General features: G+C 41.0%; 1 protein-coding gene across 1 annotated transcript in view; it reads right to left on the bottom strand.

Moving 5' to 3' along the window:
* The window catches only part of mylk4b (myosin light chain kinase family, member 4b), a 121,509-nt gene that overhangs the window by 26,180 nt on the left and 72,315 nt on the right, over positions 1 to 23,014 (bottom strand). Inside the window, exons 3-6 of the mRNA XM_061975610.1 lie at positions 15,431 to 15,506; positions 1,708 to 1,757; positions 1,447 to 1,631; positions 1,128 to 1,357 (exon numbers count right to left, since the gene is read on the bottom strand). Coding sequence (XP_061831594.1) covers positions 1,128 to 1,357; positions 1,447 to 1,631; positions 1,708 to 1,757; positions 15,431 to 15,506 — 541 coding nt within the window. The remainder of the gene's footprint in view (positions 1 to 1,127; positions 1,358 to 1,446; positions 1,632 to 1,707; positions 1,758 to 15,430; positions 15,507 to 23,014) is intronic.

Genomic DNA, 23,014 nt, shown 5'->3' with positions numbered 1-23,014 from the left:
TAAAGATGTTCGTCAAAATTATTCTTCCATGTACTTTGTAAACACATTTAGTTTGAACAGCCTCTTAAACTCTTAAACTGGATCATATTAGTACATTGTTTAACTTATTTGCTGTATATATTCCATAATTTAATACCACAGACTGATATGCTGGAGGTTTTAAGTGTTGTACGTGCATACACATGGTTTTAATTGGATTTTTCCCTAAGGTTATATTTCTCCTCTTTTGTTGAGAAGAATTGTTGAGAAGCAGTTTAGAGTTTGCTTTGTACATAATTTTAGGTGTTTGCAAATGCACCAAATCGATGAATTTTGATATTTTTGATTCAATAAATAAAGAGTTTTTGAACGTTCTTTATATCCAACATTATGTATTATTCTTATTGATCTTTTTTGTAGCACAGTTAGTGACTGAAGTGTACTTTTGTAGTTATTTCCCCTTATTTCTGCACAATAACTCAGATATGGTAACACTAGTGAGCAGTAGAGCATATGAAGTGATTTTTGGTCAAAGACATAATATGCTTCATTCATTATTAAAATATTTCTTGCCACCTTATGTTGTATATTTTTTATCTGAGATTTCCCAGTTCATTTTCTCATCCTTTATAACACCTAGAAATTGGATTTATTTTACTCTTTCAATATCCACTCCGTCTTTTTGTATTTGTGTTTGACTTTCTCTTCTCCTGTTACCTAATAACATTATTTTAGTTTTATTGAGATATAAGGATAGTCTGTTTTTGTCAAACCATCTCTTTAATTTCTTCATTTCTTCTGTTATTATTTGTATTAGCTTCTGTGTGCATGTTCTCTTCTGAACAAAAAGCTGTCGTGTCATTAGCAAATAATACTAACTTTAAGTTTTATGTAACTTTACAAATGTTGTTTATATAGAGGTTAAACAATTTTGGTCCCAGTATTGATCCGTGGGGTACTACATTTAGAATCAACATTGAATTTACACTTAAATGTTATGAAAATGAGCTTAATGTGAGAAAAGTGAAGTAAATGTGAGAAATATATCTGCTCGAAAAGTGTGACTGAATTTTTACATTCACCATCCCATAGAAATGTACACATTTCCTGATATTTAGTGTTCCTGTGATACCAATGAAAGATCTCACCGATGAAGAATTTGTCGACATCAGATTCCTCATTGTTTCTTTCTTGTTCCACCTCTGTTTTTACTGCATCAGAGTCAATGTGTTGTGGCTTTTCTCCTACCAACACCAGTTCATCAGCCTCTTTATTTTGAATGTCTTCCACACGACTTTTTTTAAGATCGTCCTTTACCAGGCTTTCTTCTGTGACACGACGTTTGCTGCAGGATGCCACATCACCAACATCTTCAGAACTACTCACAAAGGCACGTAATTTGAAGAACAGTAAATACATATTAATTATTTGTGAACAATTAGATGGTTACTGAAATTGTACAAATACCTCTCTTGTTTGAAGAGAAACATATTTTCAGTCTTTGTAGAATTGTCTTTATAATTACTTGGGACTTGAGATGACACGTCTGCCATGTCACCATTTTTTTCTGGGGCTAAGTCTGTTGATTTATTATCTAATTTTGAGTCTTCCTCTGAGTCTTCAGTGTCTTCTCCACTCTGCGTCGCCGATACCTTCATAATTCAAAATGGACGACTTAAGATGTAATCCATTTGCCATTTTTCCCGGCTTTCAGTGTAAATTACTTACATTCTTTTTGTTGATTTTGTCAACCTGTCCTGGCAGCCCCAACAGTGAGTCTGAAGTAAAGAAGAACACAGAATGTTTCTTTAATATGCTGCCCACCAAGTGTCTTAGCAAGTTAAACATTTTACATAAGCAATTCATGAGTTTTGTTTATCAGATATGTTAATCAGATAGAGGTTAATTAAATGAATAAAACAACTTATGTATATACATATATAATGTGTATGTATATATATATATATATATATATATATATAAATATATATATATATATATATATATATATATATATATATATATATATATATGGATGTACATATATACATATATATATATATATATATAGATATATAGATGTACTTATATACATCTATATATATATATATATATATATATATATATATATATATATATATATATATATATATATATATATATATATATATATATATATATGTGTCTTAATTAGATTATCCAAAAAATACTGCTCGATACCGTGGTAGAGCGCAATATATGTATGTGTGGGAAAAAAATCACAAGACTACATATCTCTACAGGCCTGTTTCATGAGGGGTTCCCTCAATCATCAGGAGATTTTAATAGAAGCATTCACATACCATGGTTTATATAGGGCACGAACGGGTAGGTACAGGCAGGCGTAGGGGCGTGGTGAATGGCTCATGTGTTACCTAGGAGGTGTTTCCGTCTGTCACGGCATGCTGACACAATTTCGCTGCGTTTGTTGAGGGATGACAGGTCTGGGCGGTATATAATAAAAAGTTTCTCTTTTAAGCATAGGTTGCATCTTTTATTACCACTGTTGTAAGGTGTGCTGGATGCAAGAATTTGCCATGTTATTGAATATTCAACATTATTGTCTTTGAGGTTCCAAATGTGCTTGCTGTCAGTCGTTTACCTTTGATTGGTAAACGACTGATGTTGGGGGTGCTTACAAACATCAGTTGTTGGGGGTGCTTACAAATATCAGTCGTTTACCAATCAAAGGTAACACGCAAGGACATTAACACATCTGACACGTATGTACCGTATTTTCCGCACTATAAGGCGCACCTAAAAACCACAATTTTTCTCAAAAGCTGACAGTGCGCCTAATAACCCGGTGCGCTTTATTACGATTCATTTTCATAAAGTTTCGGTCTCGCAACTTCGGTAAACAGCCGCCATCTTTTTTCCCGGTAGAACAGGAAGCGCTTCTTCTTCTACGCAAGCAACCGCCAAGGAAAGCACCCGCCCCCATAGAACAGGAAGCGCTTCACCCGCCCCCGGAAGAAGAAGAAAAAACGCGCGGATATCACCGTACGTTTCATTTCCTGTTTACATCTGTAAAGACCACAAAATGGCTCCTACTACGCGACAAGGATCCGGATCATAAAAAGACGCAATCTCTCCATCCGCACACGGATTACTACCGTATTTCACAGCAACTGATATTCCTGTGAACTGCACTGTGGAACGGGAGCACGTACGGTGAATATTCGCACCACAGGGAATGAGGAGTCATCCTTCACTGTGGTTCTAGCTTGCCATGCTAACTTCCACCCATCCAAAAGAGACCTTTCCAGCCGGCGTCATCATAAAAGCTAACTCGAAGGGATGGATGGATGAAGAAAAGATGAGCGAGTGGTTAAGGGAAGTTTACGCGAAGAGGCCGGGTGGCTTTTTTCACACAGCTCCGAAGGCGAACACACCTTCACTAAGACGGGCAGATAGCGCCGGTCGACATACGCCAACATCTGCCAGTGGATCGTAAATGCCTGGGCAGATAGTTTCGGTCACAACTGTGGTCCGAGCTTTCCGGAAGGCAGGATTCACAGAACTGCTGCACAACAACAGCGACACTGACTCCCGATGACTTCTACGAGACGGAACCGGCCATTTTTGGATCCCACGCTTGCGCAACTTTTCAATTCGGACACCGAAGACGAAGAATTCGAAGGATTTACGAATGAAGAATAACTTCAGAAGGTGAGCGCTATGTTTATTTTGTGTGTTGTGACATTAACGTTCGAGCAACATTATGTTGCTATTTATTGCTCTACACCATTTTGAATTTTACTATGTTTGTGATTGCACATTTGCGTACATTTTGGGACAGAGTTGTTAGAACGCTGGTTTTCAATATATTATTAAAGTTTGACTGAACTATCTGACTGTTTTTTTGACATTCACTTTAGCGCAGCGTTTTTTTGACATTCACTTTAGCGCAGCGTAGGCGCGGCTTTTAGTCCGGGGCGGCTTATTGGTGGACAAAATTATGAAATATGTAATTCATAGAAGGTGCGGCTAATAATCCGGTGCGCCTTATAGTGCGGAAAATACGGTAGGATTAACCAAGGGAGAGTTCAAAGCTAGATGGAACAATCACAAGGCTTCTTTCAGGAACCAAAGCGTGCGGAATACTACAGAACTCAGCAAGCACATTTGGAACCTCAAAGACAATAATGTTGAATATTCAATAACATGGCAAATTCTTGCATCCAGCACACCTTACAACAGTGGTAATAAAAGATGCAACCTATGCTTAAAAGAGAAACTGTTTCTTATATACCGCCCAGACCTGTCATCCCTCAACAAGCGCAGCGAAATTGTACACTCTTAGAAATAAGGGTTCCAAAAGGGTTCTTCTACAAGGGCTGAGGTTCTAACTGGAACCATTTGCTTCTGAAAAACCCTTTCCCGAAGAAAGGGTTTTTCAAGGGTTCTTGGTAACGCTAATGGTTACAGTAAGAACCATTTTGATCAAGAGAACCCTTTAAAAACCCTTTTCTGAATAATTGGTTTTAAAAGGGTTCTCACTAACACTAAGGGTTCCAGTAAGAACTATTTTGATCCAGAGAACTGTTTTTGGAAGAAAGAGTTCTTCAGGGATTGTTGAAAGCATGGGTAAGATCCTGTGTCACCAGGGACATACTTCCTGATAACATTTGCCAATAATGGTGCAAAATACATTTCCTTGTGACTACTGATACAAATACTTTTCATATTCAATTTTTTTGTTTATTTTAAAGCAAACTCTTCTTCCCCAGATCCTGTTGATCAAACTGTAACATAATTGCCCATCTTGCTGGCTTAGTCCAGTTGTGAAGCTGCATATAAGTTCATTGATAGACAACGGTCTTTGATGTCAGAGGCCAAGTCTTAACTGATGCAAAAATCACACTGTAATGCTGACTTTTAGGCTACTACATCAGGGTTTGTTGATGCTGGGAATTGAACCCTGATCTCCCAGGGGAAAGGGCAAGGTTTGGTGTGTTGGGCCAGGGAGCTGGCATGATGGTGGCTGTCATGTGTGAGTTAAGAGCTGGTTGCCCCATGGATTGCACCACATGGTCTGGTCTTCCCTGCCTACAAACCAGGTGTGACATACCAATAGCGATTACTGTGAACAGAACAGAACAAAGAAGAACGGGAAAGAGAACAGAAGAATCTTCTGAGAATCAAGGTGAGCTAAATATAATATCTTATTTCAGCATGCTTGACCCTAGCTGAGGACTTTTATGGTAAAAGGTGGACTAAGCATTTGTTTCTTGTTATGTTTTGTTCGTTTGCTTATTTGTTTGTTTTCCTGTAGAAAACAAACAAACAAATTGTATTGTGGTCAAACAATACAATACCTGACAAAGCTCTGCTGAGAGCTGCCATAACAAAATAGGTTACAATATATCTGTACAATTAATCTTAAATCATTCTAAAAAGGTTATCGTAGTTGTTATTTTAATGAAATATTATAGTATACATTGTCAATGTTAGAAGGAGCTTTAATGTTGTCGGTAGCGGCGTTGCGGTCGCCATCTAGCTCGTCTTTGGAGGGATGAGTGGGCTGGTGAGCACCATGGATCTAATACATCCATGTTGAGCACACACTAATGTGCGGGTAGGAGGAGCAGGGAGACTGGGCTTGAGCTTGGTCTTCAACATAGTGGTAGCAGAAAGATAACACAAGACGAAGGTTACAGAGAGGATGATTCTTCCATATTATATAACTTTTTAAAAAACATGTACACCTCATCTTAATGGTTACCTCTTACTATATTGCTTGTCATTTTTCTTGAATGCATATAGGCTCAGGAGAGTGAAGAATGTAAAGAGGATGAAAGGAGCATTGAAGCTCATATCAATGAAATGTCTACAGAGATGCTTAAGGTACACCCAGATCTGAACTCTTTAAAGGGGAGAATGAGACGAACCTATGCATACCGAAAGATCATGGCAACTGCCAAGGCAGAGGAAATCATCGAAAAGTTTCCCGCACTGAAGCTTCCTAAAATAGTTGGTATCTTCAAGCATTGAATTGACCATATTTAATTGTATGTGTATTATTTCATTTATGATCATCAAGTATTTTGATATGACACTTTTTATCCCTCCTTACAGCTTCTGTGGGAGATGAAGGAGCAATTCCTTGTAGAAGCTGATGGTCACAGAGCTGGATCGAATGGCAACGAAGATGGTTCAAAGAGCATCTACATGTATGTGTGACTTAAAGGACTGCTGCCAGAGGGCAATCAATGCCTGCCTGGATGATTCAGTAAGACAAGGTATCTAGGCCTATATGTGTATCTATAGGAGCCACAATCTGTATTTCTGAAAACAAAAAATATTACAGAATGATTTTATTTCCTCAGGACTCATTAGGGATGCAGCAATTCTACTGCTGCCTTCCATTTTCAGAGAGGACTCATCTTTTCTATACACTCTACTGTAGGTAAATACTGCATTTAAGGTCAAGATTTAGGAATTGGCATTATCCATATTATGGCAACATTGAGTCATTTTGCTGTTTTCACAACAGGTTTTATTTACTGACATGTATCTGTTTTTATTGCATAGGAGCCAAGCGTGCCTACTCCAGCAATCATGCTCCATAACACACACGAGGGGAACCCTTTGCAGGCACAAAGGATAACCCTATACCTGGATGGTATACAGGTTTTGACTGAGGACAGCAGCATGGACAAATCATATGCTATGAGTGCATTAATGAAACTCTATATTGTTTTTGCTGTCCAGTACCCAAAGGAACTGAGAAAAACTCTTATTTTCATTGAAAGATTTGTGTTGGGGATCAAGGACCACAGTGTTGTACCCATTTCAGTGAAGAGACTATACAACTGTGTCGGAAGTGGGGAGTAGTGAGTAGATGTGTTGCAGCATGGGATTTCATGCTTTATGTTCTTGTTAATGGTCAAATTCCTGCTGCTGCCCTTTGTTTGTACATATTGATAAAAAAAAATATCCCTTATTTAATACATATTTTGGACCAATACATTTTGTTTGATTTTGGCATAGTGACGTCTCTAGATTTCCATTATTGTTACAATACCTAACATTTTGAGTACTTGTTACATAACACTGAAAAGTATTTCAACATTATTTAAATCAATGTGAAAACTTTGTGGGATTCCCTCACTTTCTCATGATTCTGTTCCACTGTCACAATTAGTACATACAATATGTACACTGATTCTTTTCATTGGACCATGCATTATTTTATTGTTTGTAGATAGCTTACAATAAGGCGCAGTAAATGCAGTAAGTGCACCTTGGATTGATTGAACTAAAACTATTTTGTGTCTCTTTCTGCCATGTCACCATTGCTGGAGATTTATTTACACAAATTCACCTACTGAGGACAGCATGATGTGTCTGGCCTGTCATGTTGCTGATTCCACTGGACCTATGCTGACTTTTGACCTGTTCTCCCCTGGGACCTACACAGCCTCTCCTGTTTTGTTGGACTATCTTTAAATAAATGTTTTTCTCATTAAAATGTTTTGAATGTTTGTTCAATGTCAACATGATAAATGACCACAATATAATATGAACTAAACTGATCTGTAGAATACAACATGGTTCTTTATAGAACCCTCAGAAGACAAGACGGTTATCGGTGAAAACCTTTGAAAAGGGATGTTTTTAGAACCCCCTGTGTCAGGTCTAGATGAAACCCTTGAAACATGAAATAGTTCTTAGTGGAACTCCCTGTGTGGGTTCTAGATGAAACCCTTGAAACATGAAAGGGTTCTTAGTGGAACTCCCTGCATGGGTTCTAGATGAAACCCTTGAAACATAAAAGGGTTCTTAGTGGAACTCCCTGCATGGGTTCTAGATGAAACCCTTGACAAACGAAAGGGTTCTTAGTGGAACTCCCTGTGTGGGTTCTAGATGAAACCCTTGAAATACGAAAGGGTTCTTAGTGGAACTCCCTGCGTGGGTTCTAGATGAAACCCTTGAAATACAAAAGGGTTCTTAGTGGAACTCCCTGCATGGGTTCTAGATGAAACCCTTGAAATACAAAAGGGTTCTTAGTGGAACTCCCTGTGTGGGTTCTAGATGAAACCCTTGAAATACGAAAGGGTTCTTAGTGGAACTCCCTGTGTGGGTTCTAGATGTAACCCTTGAAACATGAAAGGGTTCTTAGTGGAACTCCCTGCGTGGGTTCTTTGTAGAACCTCTCATGGGGGGTTCTGGGTAGAACCTTACACACACAGTTCTAGGTATAACCCTTCATGTTGGGTTCTAGGTAGAACCCTCCAAAAGGGTTCCAGGTGGAACCTTTATAAAAAGGTTCTACTTGGAGCCAAAAAGGGTTCTCCTATGAGGACGAGCCGAAGAACCTTATATGGTTCTACTAGGCACTTTTATTTCTAAGAGTGTATCAGCATGCCGTCACAGACGGAAACACCTCCTAGGTAACAAATGAGCCAATCACCACGCCCCTACGCCTGCCTGTACCTACCCGTTCTGTGCCCTATATAAACCATGGTATGTGAATGCTTCTATTAAAATCTCCTGATGATTGAGGGAACCCCTCATGAAACAGGCCTGTAAAGATGAAGTAGTCTTGTGATTTTTTTCCCACATATATATATATATATATATATATATATATATATATATATATATATATATATATATATATATATATATATATATATATATATATATATGTATATATATATATATATATATATATATATATATATATATATATATATATATATATACATACGACCCCAAAAGGGAATAAGCTACCGCTTATTGGATGGATGGATATATATATAATAAAACATAGAGCAACATTACCCCCTTGTGGAACTGTGCCCTCACTACTCCCCCTGTATACATAACAGTAAGTTCTGGCCAAATTATTTATAAGGACCTGACGGCACAATTTTTCCTTAGCCCCGCTGCCAGTGTCTTTAGCCCCGCCCTCAGTGACAATTTTTTTTTGTTTGTTTTCCACTCAGAATGTATTTTTCTTTTTTTCACTCCACCCGGGAACATTTTTCTAGTCCTGATCGCCTATCTTGGAGGGGAATGTTTAGCGATGATGTTGGGGAAGAGGAATTTACCCGCTGCCTGAACACCCTCCTCACACCCTCAGTGACTGTTCCTCGTTCGACAGGAAGCATCTGGCATCCGCTTTCGGAGGGGGGGATAGTACTGGTGGCTGTGCTGAGGTGGTAGCACAGCTGCGCCCAGCCAGGCTACCCCCTGCTAGACCTTCATCACCTGTTCTATGGCAGGCCAAACCGCAACCACCAGCAAGCCTGTTACCACCTGTCTTTCGGTTTGCCTGGCTGCACCCACCAACCACACTACCAGCACCAGCACCCAGGCTGGCCCCCGTACCACCACCAGCACCAAGGCTGGTCCCCGTACCAGCACCAGCACCCAGGCTGGACACCATACCAGCACCAGCACCCAGGCTAGACCCCGAGTCAGCACCAGCTACCAGGCTGGCCCCCGAGTCAGCACCAGCTCCCAGGCTGGCCCCTGAGTCAGCACCAGCTCCCAGACTGGCCCCCGAGTCAGCACCAGCTCCGAGGCTGGCACCCAATCTAGCACCCGAGCTAGCACCCAAGCTAGCACCCGAGCTAGCACCCGCTCCAAGGCTCACACCCACTCCTGCACCACGGCTGGCCCCCGCGTCAGCACCTGTCCCACGGCCTGGCCCCCGCGTCAGCACATCGGCCAGCAGCATTTGGCTTGAGCACCTCAGCCAGCACATGCTTCTGCACCTCAGCCAGCTCCTCAGCCTGCGTCCTCCACGTCTCCGGCTCCGACGACATCTTCCTCCACGTCTCCGGCTCCAACGACATCGTCCTCCACGTCTCCGACTCCCACGACATCGTCCTCCACATCTCCGACTCCGACGACATCGTCCTCCACGTTTCCAGCATCGTCGCCCCCGCGTCCTCCGGCTGGCTGGCCGCTCAAGCAGTCATCTGGCGCCTGTACGTGGTGCCCTCTGTAGCTCCCTCTGTGGCCAGGGCATAGACGCTTTCTGCCCCAACAGCAGCAATGCCCAGGACATGGGTGTGGTACTCGTGGGCTGCTGTGGTTATGGCGCTACTCGCGTCCACCTTCCGACGGCCTAGAAGGTGGCCGTTCCTTGGTCGTTCGACTCGCCGGCTGCAGCGGCGGTCTATTAGCCCCCGCCACCAGCCTCGTCCCCGATGGTTTCGGGGACACTTGGGCCGGCGACCCATCACCAGTTCCCCCCTCCGCTCTCCCTTGTCTCTTGATCTCGTTGTTCTGCTTTCAGTCCTAGGACAACTGGAATCTGTCCATAAGGAGGGGATTACTGTCACGGCGTGGGCTCGAACTCGCTTTTCTCCGGCAGCTGGGTCTGCCAGCACCTCCATTGGCAGCGCGCCGAGACACGCCCCTGCTCGCGCTGGCCACATCACGCCCACATGCCGGTAAGGCTGTGGGCGATCAGCAATCAACACACCTGGGACTGATGAGGGCGAGCTGTATACAGACCAGTGGACCCAAGGATCCTCGGCCGGATCTTAACCATTTGTTACCCTAGTAAGCACCCCTTGTCTGGCTTCTATCCTGCGTACTCGCTCTCCCCCTGTGACATCCTTGTTTCCGTGTCTGAAGTCCGTGTTGTCCTCCCGCAGTGCTTTTCCGAGTTCCCCTGTTGTTCCCCTCTGGACTCTGGACTGCCTCCTTTCATCCTCGACCTCCGCTTGGACACGGACCCCTTGACGCCTCTCTCAGCCCCACGGACCTCCCGCTTGTCTCAAGGACCTTCTTCTGCTTAGCCCCTTTGGACTTGTTTGCTTCCTCATCCAACAAATAGGTAATACCCAACAGCTAATCATTCATACACATCGTCTCTAGTCCCTTTTGGATTAGTCACACTCCATTCTCTTGTTTAGTGTATATATATATATATATTTAATAGGGATGTCCGATAATGGCTTTTTTGCCAACATCCGATATTCCGATATTGTCCAACTCTTAATTACCGATTCCGATATCAACCAGTGTTGGGACTAACACGTTACAAAGTAACGTGTTACTGCAACGCCGTTAGTTTTGGCGGTAACTAGTAATCTAACGCATTATTTTTTATATTCAGTAACTCAGTTACCGTTACTACATGATGCGTTACTGCGTTATTTTATATGTAGTATCGGCTAGAAACAGAAGATCTGAGTGTGTTTTATTGCAGCGCTGCGTGGAAAAGAAGAGGCGTGCTTTGTGTGGGTGGGGGCGCGAGGGCTCCCTGACCGTAGTTGAGGGGCGCAGGGAGACGTTCCTCCAGGGCCTATGTACTTCGGGGCTAACAACCTTCACTTTACCCGGAAGTGGGTCTTTACAGCTGAGGGTGAATGACGAGGCTGGCGGTTTGTTGCAACTTTGTGACTTTATTGGACGCAGCCATCCACCAAGCTAGAGCACCTGCACGCACTCACTGTTGCCGCTTCCTCACTTCTCTCGCCCACTCACTCACTGACGTCACTCACCTCACATGCTGTCATATCCTAAAGGGCCACACACATACGCTACTCTCATCACAACTAACAAGACATCATGGTGAAGCCAGAAGTCGAGTGTCTTAACATTCTCACTACTTTTCTTTTGTTGAGCACAAAGAAAATAAAATTTTAGTTAAATGTAAGTTGTGTCTAGGATCAAAGATCCTATCTACTTAAAGTTAAAGTTAAAGTGCCAATATGTTGCAGCTATTTAAAATAGTTTTGTCAATTTGTTCTGACCTGATATAAATTGGCCCTTTGAAACATATCTTTGTCTTTATGTGTTGTATGTAGACCACATTGCTTTCTGAGTTCAGTGATGCAAATGCATGTCAAGTTGATCAACAGATTGTATTATTCTCCAGTGCAATAACAGTACTGAAATGAAGGCTAAAAGGGCATTAATGGGAGCCTTAAAAAAAAGGGGGAAAAAAGAAGTAACTAAATAGTTACTTTTCACAGTAACGCATTACTTTTTGGTGTAAGTAACTGAGTTAGTAACTGAGTTATTTTTTAAATAAAGTAACTAGTAACTGTAACTAGTTACTGGTTTTCAGTAACTAACCCAACACTGATATCAACCGATACCGATATATACAGTTAATTTTTTACAGTTAATTAACACATTATTATGCCTAATTTTGTTGTGATGCACCGCTGGATGCATTAAACAATGTAACTTTACCATGAATTGATTAATGTGGACCCCGACTTAAACAAGTTGAAAAACTTATTCGGGTGTCAATTGTGGTCAATTGTTCGGAATATGTACTTTACTGTGCAATCTACTAATACAAGTTTCAATCAATCAATCAAAAACAAGGTTTTCCAAAATAAGAGAACAACTTCAACTCCAGTTATGGAAAAAAGTGACAACATGGCACTGCCATATTTATTATTGAAGTCACTGTGGTGGAATTTCTGACCTTTGTACCATATTTTGTGTCTGTCACAGTCCAAAAAGAGAGCGAGGTCGAAAAGCATTAAGAATGTCTGCTCGTTTCTCTTTTTTCTATTCTGAACCATTGAAGGAGCATATGTGGGTTATAGTTGAACAAGTGGTCGGCCTGACCATTCTACAAAATGTTTTGATTGTTTATTATGGCTAAAGGATTCAAGGAGGTTGCAGAATAAACAGGTCCAAAACAACGGGACCTTGACACATGAGGGAAACACATAAATGGCCAAGTAGACCAAGTCTATGTATGATTCGCATGATTCTCGATTCATCCAACGTCTCCGGAGGACGTTGTCTGTTTGCATGACAATTTAATCCAACCTTGTACCATTTGATTATGGGTAAATAAAACTTTTGTACTAAATTCACTTTTGTTGCTGTTTAAGATTCGGACCTTCCACCACATCACAAAGTGCATTATTTTTTTTAACATGCCTCAAAACAGCAGCTTGGAATTTGGGACATGCTCTCCCTGAGATAATCCAAATACCCACTACAACTATGGGAAATACTATACTATGACTTTCACAAAGTGCATTATTTTTTTTTAACATGCCTCAAAACAGCACCTTGGAATTTGGGATATGCTCTCCCTTAGATAATCCTAATACCCACTACAACTATGGGAAATACTATACTTTGACTTTCACAAAGTGCATTATTTAATTTTTTTAAACATGCCTCAAAACAACAACTACAAAAACAATGAAGGCACACAGCTTCAGTCCATAGTATACTACAGCATACTTGCCAACCTTGAGACCTCCGAATTCGGGAGATGGGGGAGGGGGGCGGCGGGGTTGAGGTGGCGCGGGGGAGCGGTATTGAGGTGGGCGGGGCTGGGGGGCGGCGGGGTTTGGTGGTAAAGGGGGGTGTATATTGTAGCGTCCCGAAAGAGTTAGTGCTGCAAGGGGTTCTGGGTATTTGTTCGGTTGTGTTTATGTTGTGTTACGGTGCGGCTGTTCTCCCGAAATGTGTTTGTCATTCTTGGTTGGTGTGGGTTCACAGTGTGGCGCATATTTGTAACAGTGTTAAAGTTGTTTATACGGCCACCCTCAGTGTGACCTGTATGGCTTTTGATCAAGTATGACTTGCATTCACTCATGTGTGTGTAAAAGCCGCATATATTATGTGACTGGGCCGGCACGCTGTTTGTATGGAGGAAAAGCGGACGTGACGACAGGTTGTTGAGGACGCTAAAGGCAGTGCCTTTAAGACACGCCCCCAATAATGTTGCCCTGGTGGAAATCGGGAGAAATTCGGGAGTCTCCCGGGAAAATCGTCATCTCTAATATTTAGTATTGTGTATTATTATATATATTGTCCATCCATCCATTTTCTACCGCTTAGTCCCTTCGGGGTCGCGGGGGGCGCTGGAGCCTATCTCAGCTACAATCGGGCGGAAGGCGGTGTACACCCTGGACAAGTCGCCACCTCATCGCAGTTATATATATTGTGCATATAAATAATAAAACATAGAGCAGCATCACCCCCTTGTGGAACTGTGCCGCTACTACTCCCCCTGTATACATAACAGGTTTTTCTGTACTTACTAGAGATGCGCGGATAGGCAATTATTTAATCCGCAACCGCATGACAAAAGTCGTCAACCATCCGCATCCACCCGAATTAACATTTAATCAACACCGCACCCGCCCGCACCCGCCCGTTGTTATATATCTAATATAGACGATGCAAGGCATTAGTGAGGTTATAAAGCATTTGCCTGTTAAAGAAAGGCGACTGATCCAATGCAGCAATCATCTGGGAGCCGCGCTGAGCGCACCTCCAAGCGCGTGGAAGTGCGATGTCCCGAGGCTTCAGCGCGCACCGCGGCGCCCATCCTACTCGTCGCGGCCTAGCCCTAGCGGCTCTCGCTGCCGGCGACGGCCGGGTATGGGCCCGACGCTCCAGCGCCATCCATTTTCAAGGCTAGTTGATTCGGCAGGTGGGTTGTTACACACTCCTTAGCGGGTTCCGACTTCCATGGCCACCGTCCTGCTGTCTATATCAACCAACACCTTTTCTGAGATCTGATGAGCGTCGGCATCGGGCGCCTTAACCCGGCGTTCGGTTCATCCCGCAGCGCCAGTTCTGCTTTCCCCACCCCTTTCGTGAGCGGGAGTGACCCCTGGGGCAGGTAAGCTGCGCGGGCGGAGCGCGCGGAGTGACCCCTGTTACGAGCCCCCGGCCACGGGGGTGGCGGGCAGGTAAGCTGCTTACCTGCTGCGCGTGACGCCGGCCGCGGCGAAGGCGGACGAGGCGGGGTGTCGTGCGGTGGGCGGGGTGTCGTGCGGTGGGCGCGGTGGTGACCCTGGACGTGCGTCGGGCCCTTCTCGCGGATCACCTCAGCTACGGCTCCCGGTGGGGCCCTCTCGGGGGAAGGGGCCTCGGTCCCGGACCCCGGCGAGGCGTCCTTTCTCCGCTCCGTAAAAGTGTCCATCTCTTTTTTTTTTTCTTCTTCTGTTGTGGCATATGCTGCAGGTGCCTGCTCGTTTTTTGTATGTGGGTAACAACATTTAACTATGTATATATATTTCCGAATTGGTTTAACTGCCACCCGCCTGAATCTATTTAAAATCTAATTTTTTTTTATTTCAACCGCCCGACCCGACCCGCGGATAAAATCTAATTTTTTTTTATTTCAACCGCCCGAACCGCGGATAATCCGCGGACTCCGCGGTTGTGTCTGCAAACCGCGCATCTCTAGTACTTACACATTTAAACGGTATTACTAACCATCTGGAATTTTACTGCAGTTTATCATGATACCGTTTATCGTTACATCCCTAACTCACACACACACACACACACACACACACACACACACACACACACACACACACACACACACACACACACACACACACACACACACACACACACACACACACACACACACACACACGTATACATATACTGTATGTATTCACATATATGTAAGCATGTACTGTTTCTGGTGGTCTACCTGATGTTTCCAGTGATCTCTTCTTCGTCTGGGCCTTCAGGCTCTTAAATTTCAGTTTGCCTTTATTCTTGGTGTCCTTTCCCAAAAGAAAGAAAAAACAAAAGAATAATTCAAATTAGTGTTGAAGTTCCAACAGTACTTAGTTTTAACAGTTCCTCATGCACTGACTGAATTTAGGAAAATAGATTTCAGCTTTGTTGCACACGGCATAGAATACTCTACATACCAAACTAAAACTTTGAACTTCTTACACTGTGAGTTTTGTGTGCTATCCTGAAGGATGGACATCATGAGATGATTGAACAGTTCCTGTATTTTTGGAAGGTTATAAAGACACATATTGTGGGTGTTCTGATGATCAGCGTATATTCTGCATATATTCATTAAGACAGACATGATAAATGGATTGTTTAAGAGACGCACAAGTTGAGCTGATCACCTTTGTGTGCGCTATCAAGTTTGCACTTGTTTTAATACATGCAAACATTTTGTAGCTCAGGCCCACTCTATACAAAAATAAGTACCATCACAGCAGTATTTTAAGTAAATTAAAGTAAAAAAAAAATAAAGCTTATTTATACATGTATAAAAGCTCAGTAAGAAATTAAGCACAGCAGTATACCAGGTAAAAGTAAAAGTGCATCAGATAAATTACAGATTGTATTGTATTTTTATATTTATCTACATCATCATATATGTCAGGCTTGTGCAATTATTTTGACTCGAGGACCACATTTCGAGAAAACAAATTAGTTTGGGGGACAGTATTTCTATTTTTAGGAACACTAATACAAAATCTCACAATAATGTCTGATTGAATGCTAAAAACACAGCAAAATATGAACGCATAGGGTTAAAAAAACAAAAAAAACACCTACAATCTGATACATCACTAAGCTTTAGAAATTTGTTGTAAAAATCTCCTTCCGTGTATGTCCCTGACATCGCATTTCAGGCTCTGGAAACACTCTTTGGCAACGCTCCCCACTCACACTGCTTGGTGCCTCGTCTGAGCTGCTGTGACTTAGATTACCATAGTAACTAGTACATCATGCAAAAGCGCAGATTCCAACCATTGAAATACTTTGTATAGTTCAAGACTTACGGTCATTTGAAAACATCCCTGCACAACGCTTAACGGGCCGCATGTGGCCCCCGGGCCTTAATTTGCCCAGGTCTGATATATGTCTTTTTTGTTTTTTAACAAGGATCCGTGCAACCTTGAAATACGTTACAGTTGCCTTCTGTTGTGACGATTCGAACCAAAAAAAGAAAGTCCGGCTTTCCTCTTAGTTGTCTTTAAAAGTTTTACTTTTTTAGGGGTGTGTGTATATATATATATATATATATATATATATATATATATATATATATATATATATATATATGAGTGTATATATATATATATATATATATATATATATATATATATATATATATATATATATATATATATACACCCTGAGTTTTATATTTCAGCTTTTTGTCCATGCCCATGGTGATAGAGAAGTGTCAGTGGAAATCAATGTTTCTGTGAAGGGTCTTTTATCCACAATTTAAATTGAGCTTAGAAGTACTTTCTAATTTTCTAAAGGAATAGGAGAAATGTATTTGGGTGCTTCATGGGCACATAACCGGTGTGTGGGTGTCAGAATGTTTGCTATTTGGTCGGGGCTCAAATAGTCAAATTATCTCTATTAAAATATTAAAAATCATTTATAACCTTGATTTCACAATTTTTCCTGGATTTTTTTTTACAATCCATACAAATGCTGAACTGTTTTGTAAGAGGGTGCACTTAAACGTAATAATAATAATAACAATGGAGTAGAGTTACATTTATTTTCAAGACACAAAACGCACTTTAAATTGACCCTGCACTCTCCAGCATCAACATGCTGCCGCTAGGTGACAACCTACGCGAACACGGTGTTAGCTTTCACTGTTATGCTGATAAGACCCAACTCTACATGCCTCTAAGGCCCCATTTACACTTAGGTTATCTAGGGTAAATCTCACCTAACCTTATCTGTGTCCACACACAAAAATGCCACCGTTTAAGATCCCCTCCCCCTACGTCCGCGGTCCGCCGGCGCAACGCGACCTAATACGCATGCGCAGAAAATGCGCACGTCAAAGTCAGCTCTAGTGTTGCTTTGTGTGCAAATTCTTAAATTTAACTTATCTGAACAATATTCAGTGTTGTGGTATTTCAATTAACTGGAATCCAGTGTGCTGTGGGACCCTATTGTAGTGAATCACACCTGAGCCATCATAAATTAATCAAATCTTTAATAAACACGTGAAAGTACACAATGTGACAAAGAACATTTTACAACAGTCAATATAGGGATCTAGATATCTGGTCAGGACACTCCTCACTCTTTTGCCTTCACCTTCATTGTCCATTCGTTTTTGTTTATATACTCTGGGGTCATATTATGATTTTTTTCTACCTTTAAAACACTTCTTTGTCGTCTACATTACATGTAATGGTGGTTCTTTGGTAAACATTTTGCACAGATTATGTTTTACAGACCATATTTAAGCCGCTTTCTGACAGTCTCTTAATGAGGCGGTGTTTTGTGGGCAGTCTTATTCATGTGCCTCCACCGAGACTGAGATGTTGTAGTTTTTAGTGGTTGCATATTGAGTCGATAGACAGATATATGTTAGAACTATATGCTATTTTGTATTAAAACTGGCAACAGCGGAGGATGCATGTGCATGTACAAGCTAGTCTGCCCTACAACAAAAGGACAGGGAAAAATAAGTACTTTTTGACTACAATGTTGGACTACAATGGTGGACTTGTGCGAAGCTCTTTGGGTAAATCTCGCTGTCATCATGGAAAAATTTCACAAGTTGGGCAAATTCCAATCGATTCATTTGGAGGAAGTATGAAGGATGTTAAGATTGTTTTATAATTGCCTCTGCCATGCCTTTATTGTTTGATTTCAAATTTTCATGACTCATGCAGATTCCAAATACACAAAAAAACAGATACCAATAGGTAAGAGGTAAGGTCCCCTTTAGGTGCTGTATACAACTTATTCCAAATGATGCATTTGTTTGTCTGCAGCGTTTTTCTTTTTTCATATATATTAGTATATCTCCTATGTGAAAAACTGTCTTTCAATATGTATTTTCTTGGATTCTCACGGATGCATGAATGCGCTGCTGTTGAGATAGTCCACCGCCTCCAAGCAGCATGCTAAAAATGGTTTTGTTGTATATACATTGCGATACTATATTCTACACAATTTCTCACACAAGTTAGATAGAGAGCATGCGAACATGAATGTAGAGGACCTATAATGCCAGTAGTACACGCAAAAACCTCATTTAAAAAAGGGAATTGGCACTAGTTTTGCACACACGATCTTCGTAAATCACACGCAGCACGACCACTCGTAGTGCACACAATTGTATAGTTTGCACACGCTGTTTAGCACGTGGTATTTGGATATGAGTTGATCAGGCCTATACTGTATTTAGCAATAGATAACGAGTCTGGGCTGCGATGAGGTGGCGACTTGTCCAGGGTGTACCCCGCCTTCCGCCCGATTGTAGCTGAGATAGGCTCCAGCGCCCCCCGCGACCCCAAAAGGGAATAAGCGGTAGAAAATGGATGGGGATAACGAGTCTGGGTTGAATCAGTTATACCTCTGAGATATGATAGATACGACTTAACATTACAAACAATGTGGAGGTGACAGGTTGGGAAACATTACAACTACCGGTAATTATAGATTGGGGTCTTCTAAAACATACCCAGGATGCCAAAATGGATTCAAAGCGAATTAATACTTTACACTTGTTCATTAAAAAATCTAGTTTTATAAGAATCCAGCATCTACATCTATCAGCTGCAATCGATCAAATGTTAACAGGATTGTGTCTTGTCAAATCAAAAATAATCTTAGACACTTTTGCAACAAAATGTGTTTAAATAGGTGACTATTGAAAAATGGTTTAGCTGTTGAGAAGGCAAAGAAGCAAACACCACACCTGGGGTGTTCTACATTTTTTCACATGACCCAAAGCTCTACCCAACAATTACCGTATTATTCGAACCATAAGCCGCACTTAAAATCCTTTAATTTTGTCAAAAATCGACAGTGCGCCTTATTATCCGGTGCGCCTAATGTACGGCATAATTCTGGTTGTGCTTACTGACCTCGAAGCAATTTTATTTGGTACATGGTGTAATGATAAGTGTGACCAGTAGATGGCAGTCATACATAAGAGATACGTGTAGACTGCAATATGATGGCAGTAAACGACACAAAAACTTTAAATGTTCCATTGAGAATATAAAACATTACACACGGAGCTCAAAAATCTGTCAAAATGTTTTTAGTACGACTTCGACTATGAAGCCGCACCGCTTGATGGATTGTCGGCGCATTAAACATGAGTATTATTATGGTGCGTGTGTCTGAAGACCGCAAAACATTTTACCTGGCCTTTTGTTTCGCAATATTATGCAAAACCAACTTTTCTTACCTTCTGGTACCTATGTATTTGGGATCTGCATAAGTCCTGAAAATGTGCACGCATGCACCATTGTAATCCAACGCCGTAGTCATAAATTTCTTTTTTTTCCTCTATCTTCTTATGTGGCATTCATCTTCCGCTGTTGCCATTTCTAATATAAAGTAGCGTAAAGTTCTTACTTATATCTGTCAGTAGACTAGCTATCAAAGCGCTAAAAATTGTAGTGGGTTTACATAATTCACCCACGGAACTTTAGTTTTAGAGGGTTCCGGTCGGACAGTTTTTCACGGGACATATTTTCGGCGTTGATGTTGCATTATTGAGCCACGCATGAGAAGATGCTGCTCCGTTATTGATTTAAGTAAATTCTGAATGTCATTAAAACAGTTAGCTCCATCTTTTGACACTTCTTCCACTCTGGTATTTGCATGCTACACCGCTACAACAAAGATGACGGGGAGAAGACGCTGCCGAAGGTGAGCCAAGTAAATAAGACCGCCCACAAAACTGCGCATCCTGAAGAGACGATCCGAAAGCTAGTTGAAAATAGTCTGTAAAACATAATCTATGCAACACTTTCACCAAAGAACCACCATCACATGTTAAGTGGACCACAAGATAGTGTTTTAAATTTAGAAAAAAAAATCATAATATGACCACTTTAATGCGCTTTAGAATCTGGTGCATCTTTTGTATGAAAAAAGACCTGAATAGATCCGCTCATCTGCAGTGCGCCTTTTAATCCCGTGCGCCCTTTGGTCCAAAAAATAGTATAGTGAAAAATGCCAGCAACAGGCTTTGATACGCTGCCTACATATGGGCAACAGCCAACTACAAAAGACAAACGGTATAGCTCGGTTGGTAGAGCGGCCGTGCCAGCAATTTGAGGGTTGCAGTTTCGATCCCCGCTTCCGCCATCCTAGTCACTGCTGTTGTGTCTTTGGGCAAGACACTTTACCCACGTGTTCCCAGTGCCACCCACACTGGTTTAAATGTAACTTAGATATTGGGTTTCACAATGTAAAGCGCTTTGAGTCACTTGAGAAAAAGCGCTATATAAATGTAATTCACCTCACTTCACCTCACAAACGTGAAGTCAGAAATACTTTATTAATCCCCGAGTAATTAGAATTATAGATAAAGAAAGGGTATTACAATCCACCCCTGTTCGATCTTCTGATATAAGACATCATTACCTTGTATTTGGATTCGTTTTCAGACTTTTTAAAACCAGCTCCACTACCCTTAGAGCCAGGGACGTGCACATGATTATAGAGGGGCAGGGGCTCAAAGTCAGAAAAGGGCAGGACATTTTTTTTTGGTCCTTTACACAATATGGAAATTAATGTAAAATTAAATTTGCTAATAGGAAGCTAACTATACAACTATACTATACTGCAATATTTGATAAGACCTCTTCTCCTACATCACTTGTATCTCCTTCAACTTCCCCCTCATCTATGGCTTCCTCTGCAGTAGTATCATCTGCCTCCCTTCCTGTGGATTCTTCCTCCCCAACATTTACCGGGATTTCTATGGCTTCCTCTGTGTCAGGAGCAGAGGTGGGTAGAGTAGCCAGAAATTGTACTCAAGTAAGAGTACTGTTACTTTAGAGATTTATTACTCAAGTAAAAGTAAGGAGTAGTCACCCAAATATTTACTTGAGTAAAAGTAAAAAGTATGTTGTGAAAAAACTACTCAAGTACTGAGTAACTGATGAGTAACATACACACACATATCATATATATATATATACATACATATATATATATATATATATATATATATATATATATATATATATATATATATATATATATATATATATATATATATATATACACACACATTTATTTATATATATGTATATATATATATATATATATATATATATATATATATATATATATATATATATATATATATATATATATATATATATATATACAGTATATAATTTATATTTATTTATTTTGCCGTTTTTGTTTACATGTTAAAGGTGTTTTAATGAATATACATGCATGTTTAACACATATAGATTCCTTTCTTTCATGAAGACAAGAATATAAGTTGGTGTATTACCTGATTCTGATGACTTGCATTGATTGGAATCAGACAGTAGTGATGACAAACGTCCACGTTTTCAAATGGAGGAGAAAAAAAGTTCCTCCTTTCTGTCTAATACCACATGAAAGTGGTTGGTTTTCGGCATCTTATATGTCCAGCTTCCATATTCGTTTTTATACACTTTACAAGAAATACATTGGCGGCAAACTCCGTAGCTTGCTAGCTTGTTTGCGCAGGCTTTCGGAGACTCTTATTTTGAAAGCGCAGGCGCGATGGAGCGGCACTTTTATTGTGAAGACAGGAACTGTGCAGTCAGTCTTTAGGCTTTTGACGGGATGTACGGTTGAAATAAAAGGGTCTTTTTTCCTTCACACTTTTGATTGATTGATTGAAACTTTTATTAGTAGATTGCACAGTACAGTATATATTCCGTACAATTGACCACTAAATGGTAACACCCCAATAAGTTTTTCAACTTGTTTAAGTCAGGTCATGTGACCGCCTGGCTCTGTTTGATTGGTCCAACGTCACCAGTGACTGCATCTGATTGGTGGAACGGAGTGAACGTCACCAGTGACTGTATTTGTTGAAACGCAGGCACTATGAAGGTCTGTCTGACAGACCAAAACAAACAAAGCGTGCATTAACAGATCGATAAAAAATAGTAGCGAGTAGCGAGCTGAATGTAGATAAAAGTAGCGGAGTAAAAGTAGCGTTTCTTCTCTATAAATATACTCAAGTAAAAGTAAAAGTATGTTGCAATAAAACTACTCTTAGAAGTACAATTTATCCCAAAAGTTACTCAAGTAGATGTAACGGAGTAAATGTAGCGCGTTACTACCCACCTCTGGTCAGGAGTTGCATCTAAAGCCTCTTTTCTCTCAGGTGTTGCTTCTACACTCTCCACCTCCTCTCTCTCAGGTGTTGCTTCTAAGGTCTCTGCCTCTCTCTCAGGTGTGACACTTTCTGAGGTCTGTGGTCTTTCTTCAATTCTGGTGCTAGTACTTGGTTTTAGCC

This window comes from Nerophis lumbriciformis, linkage group LG14 (genome assembly GCF_033978685.3).
Source record: "Nerophis lumbriciformis linkage group LG14, RoL_Nlum_v2.1, whole genome shotgun sequence".
NCBI classification, from domain to species: Eukaryota; Metazoa; Chordata; class Actinopteri; order Syngnathiformes; family Syngnathidae; genus Nerophis; species Nerophis lumbriciformis.
The sequence above is the reverse complement of the archived record's forward strand: the minus strand, read 5'-3'. Positions and strand labels throughout refer to the sequence as shown.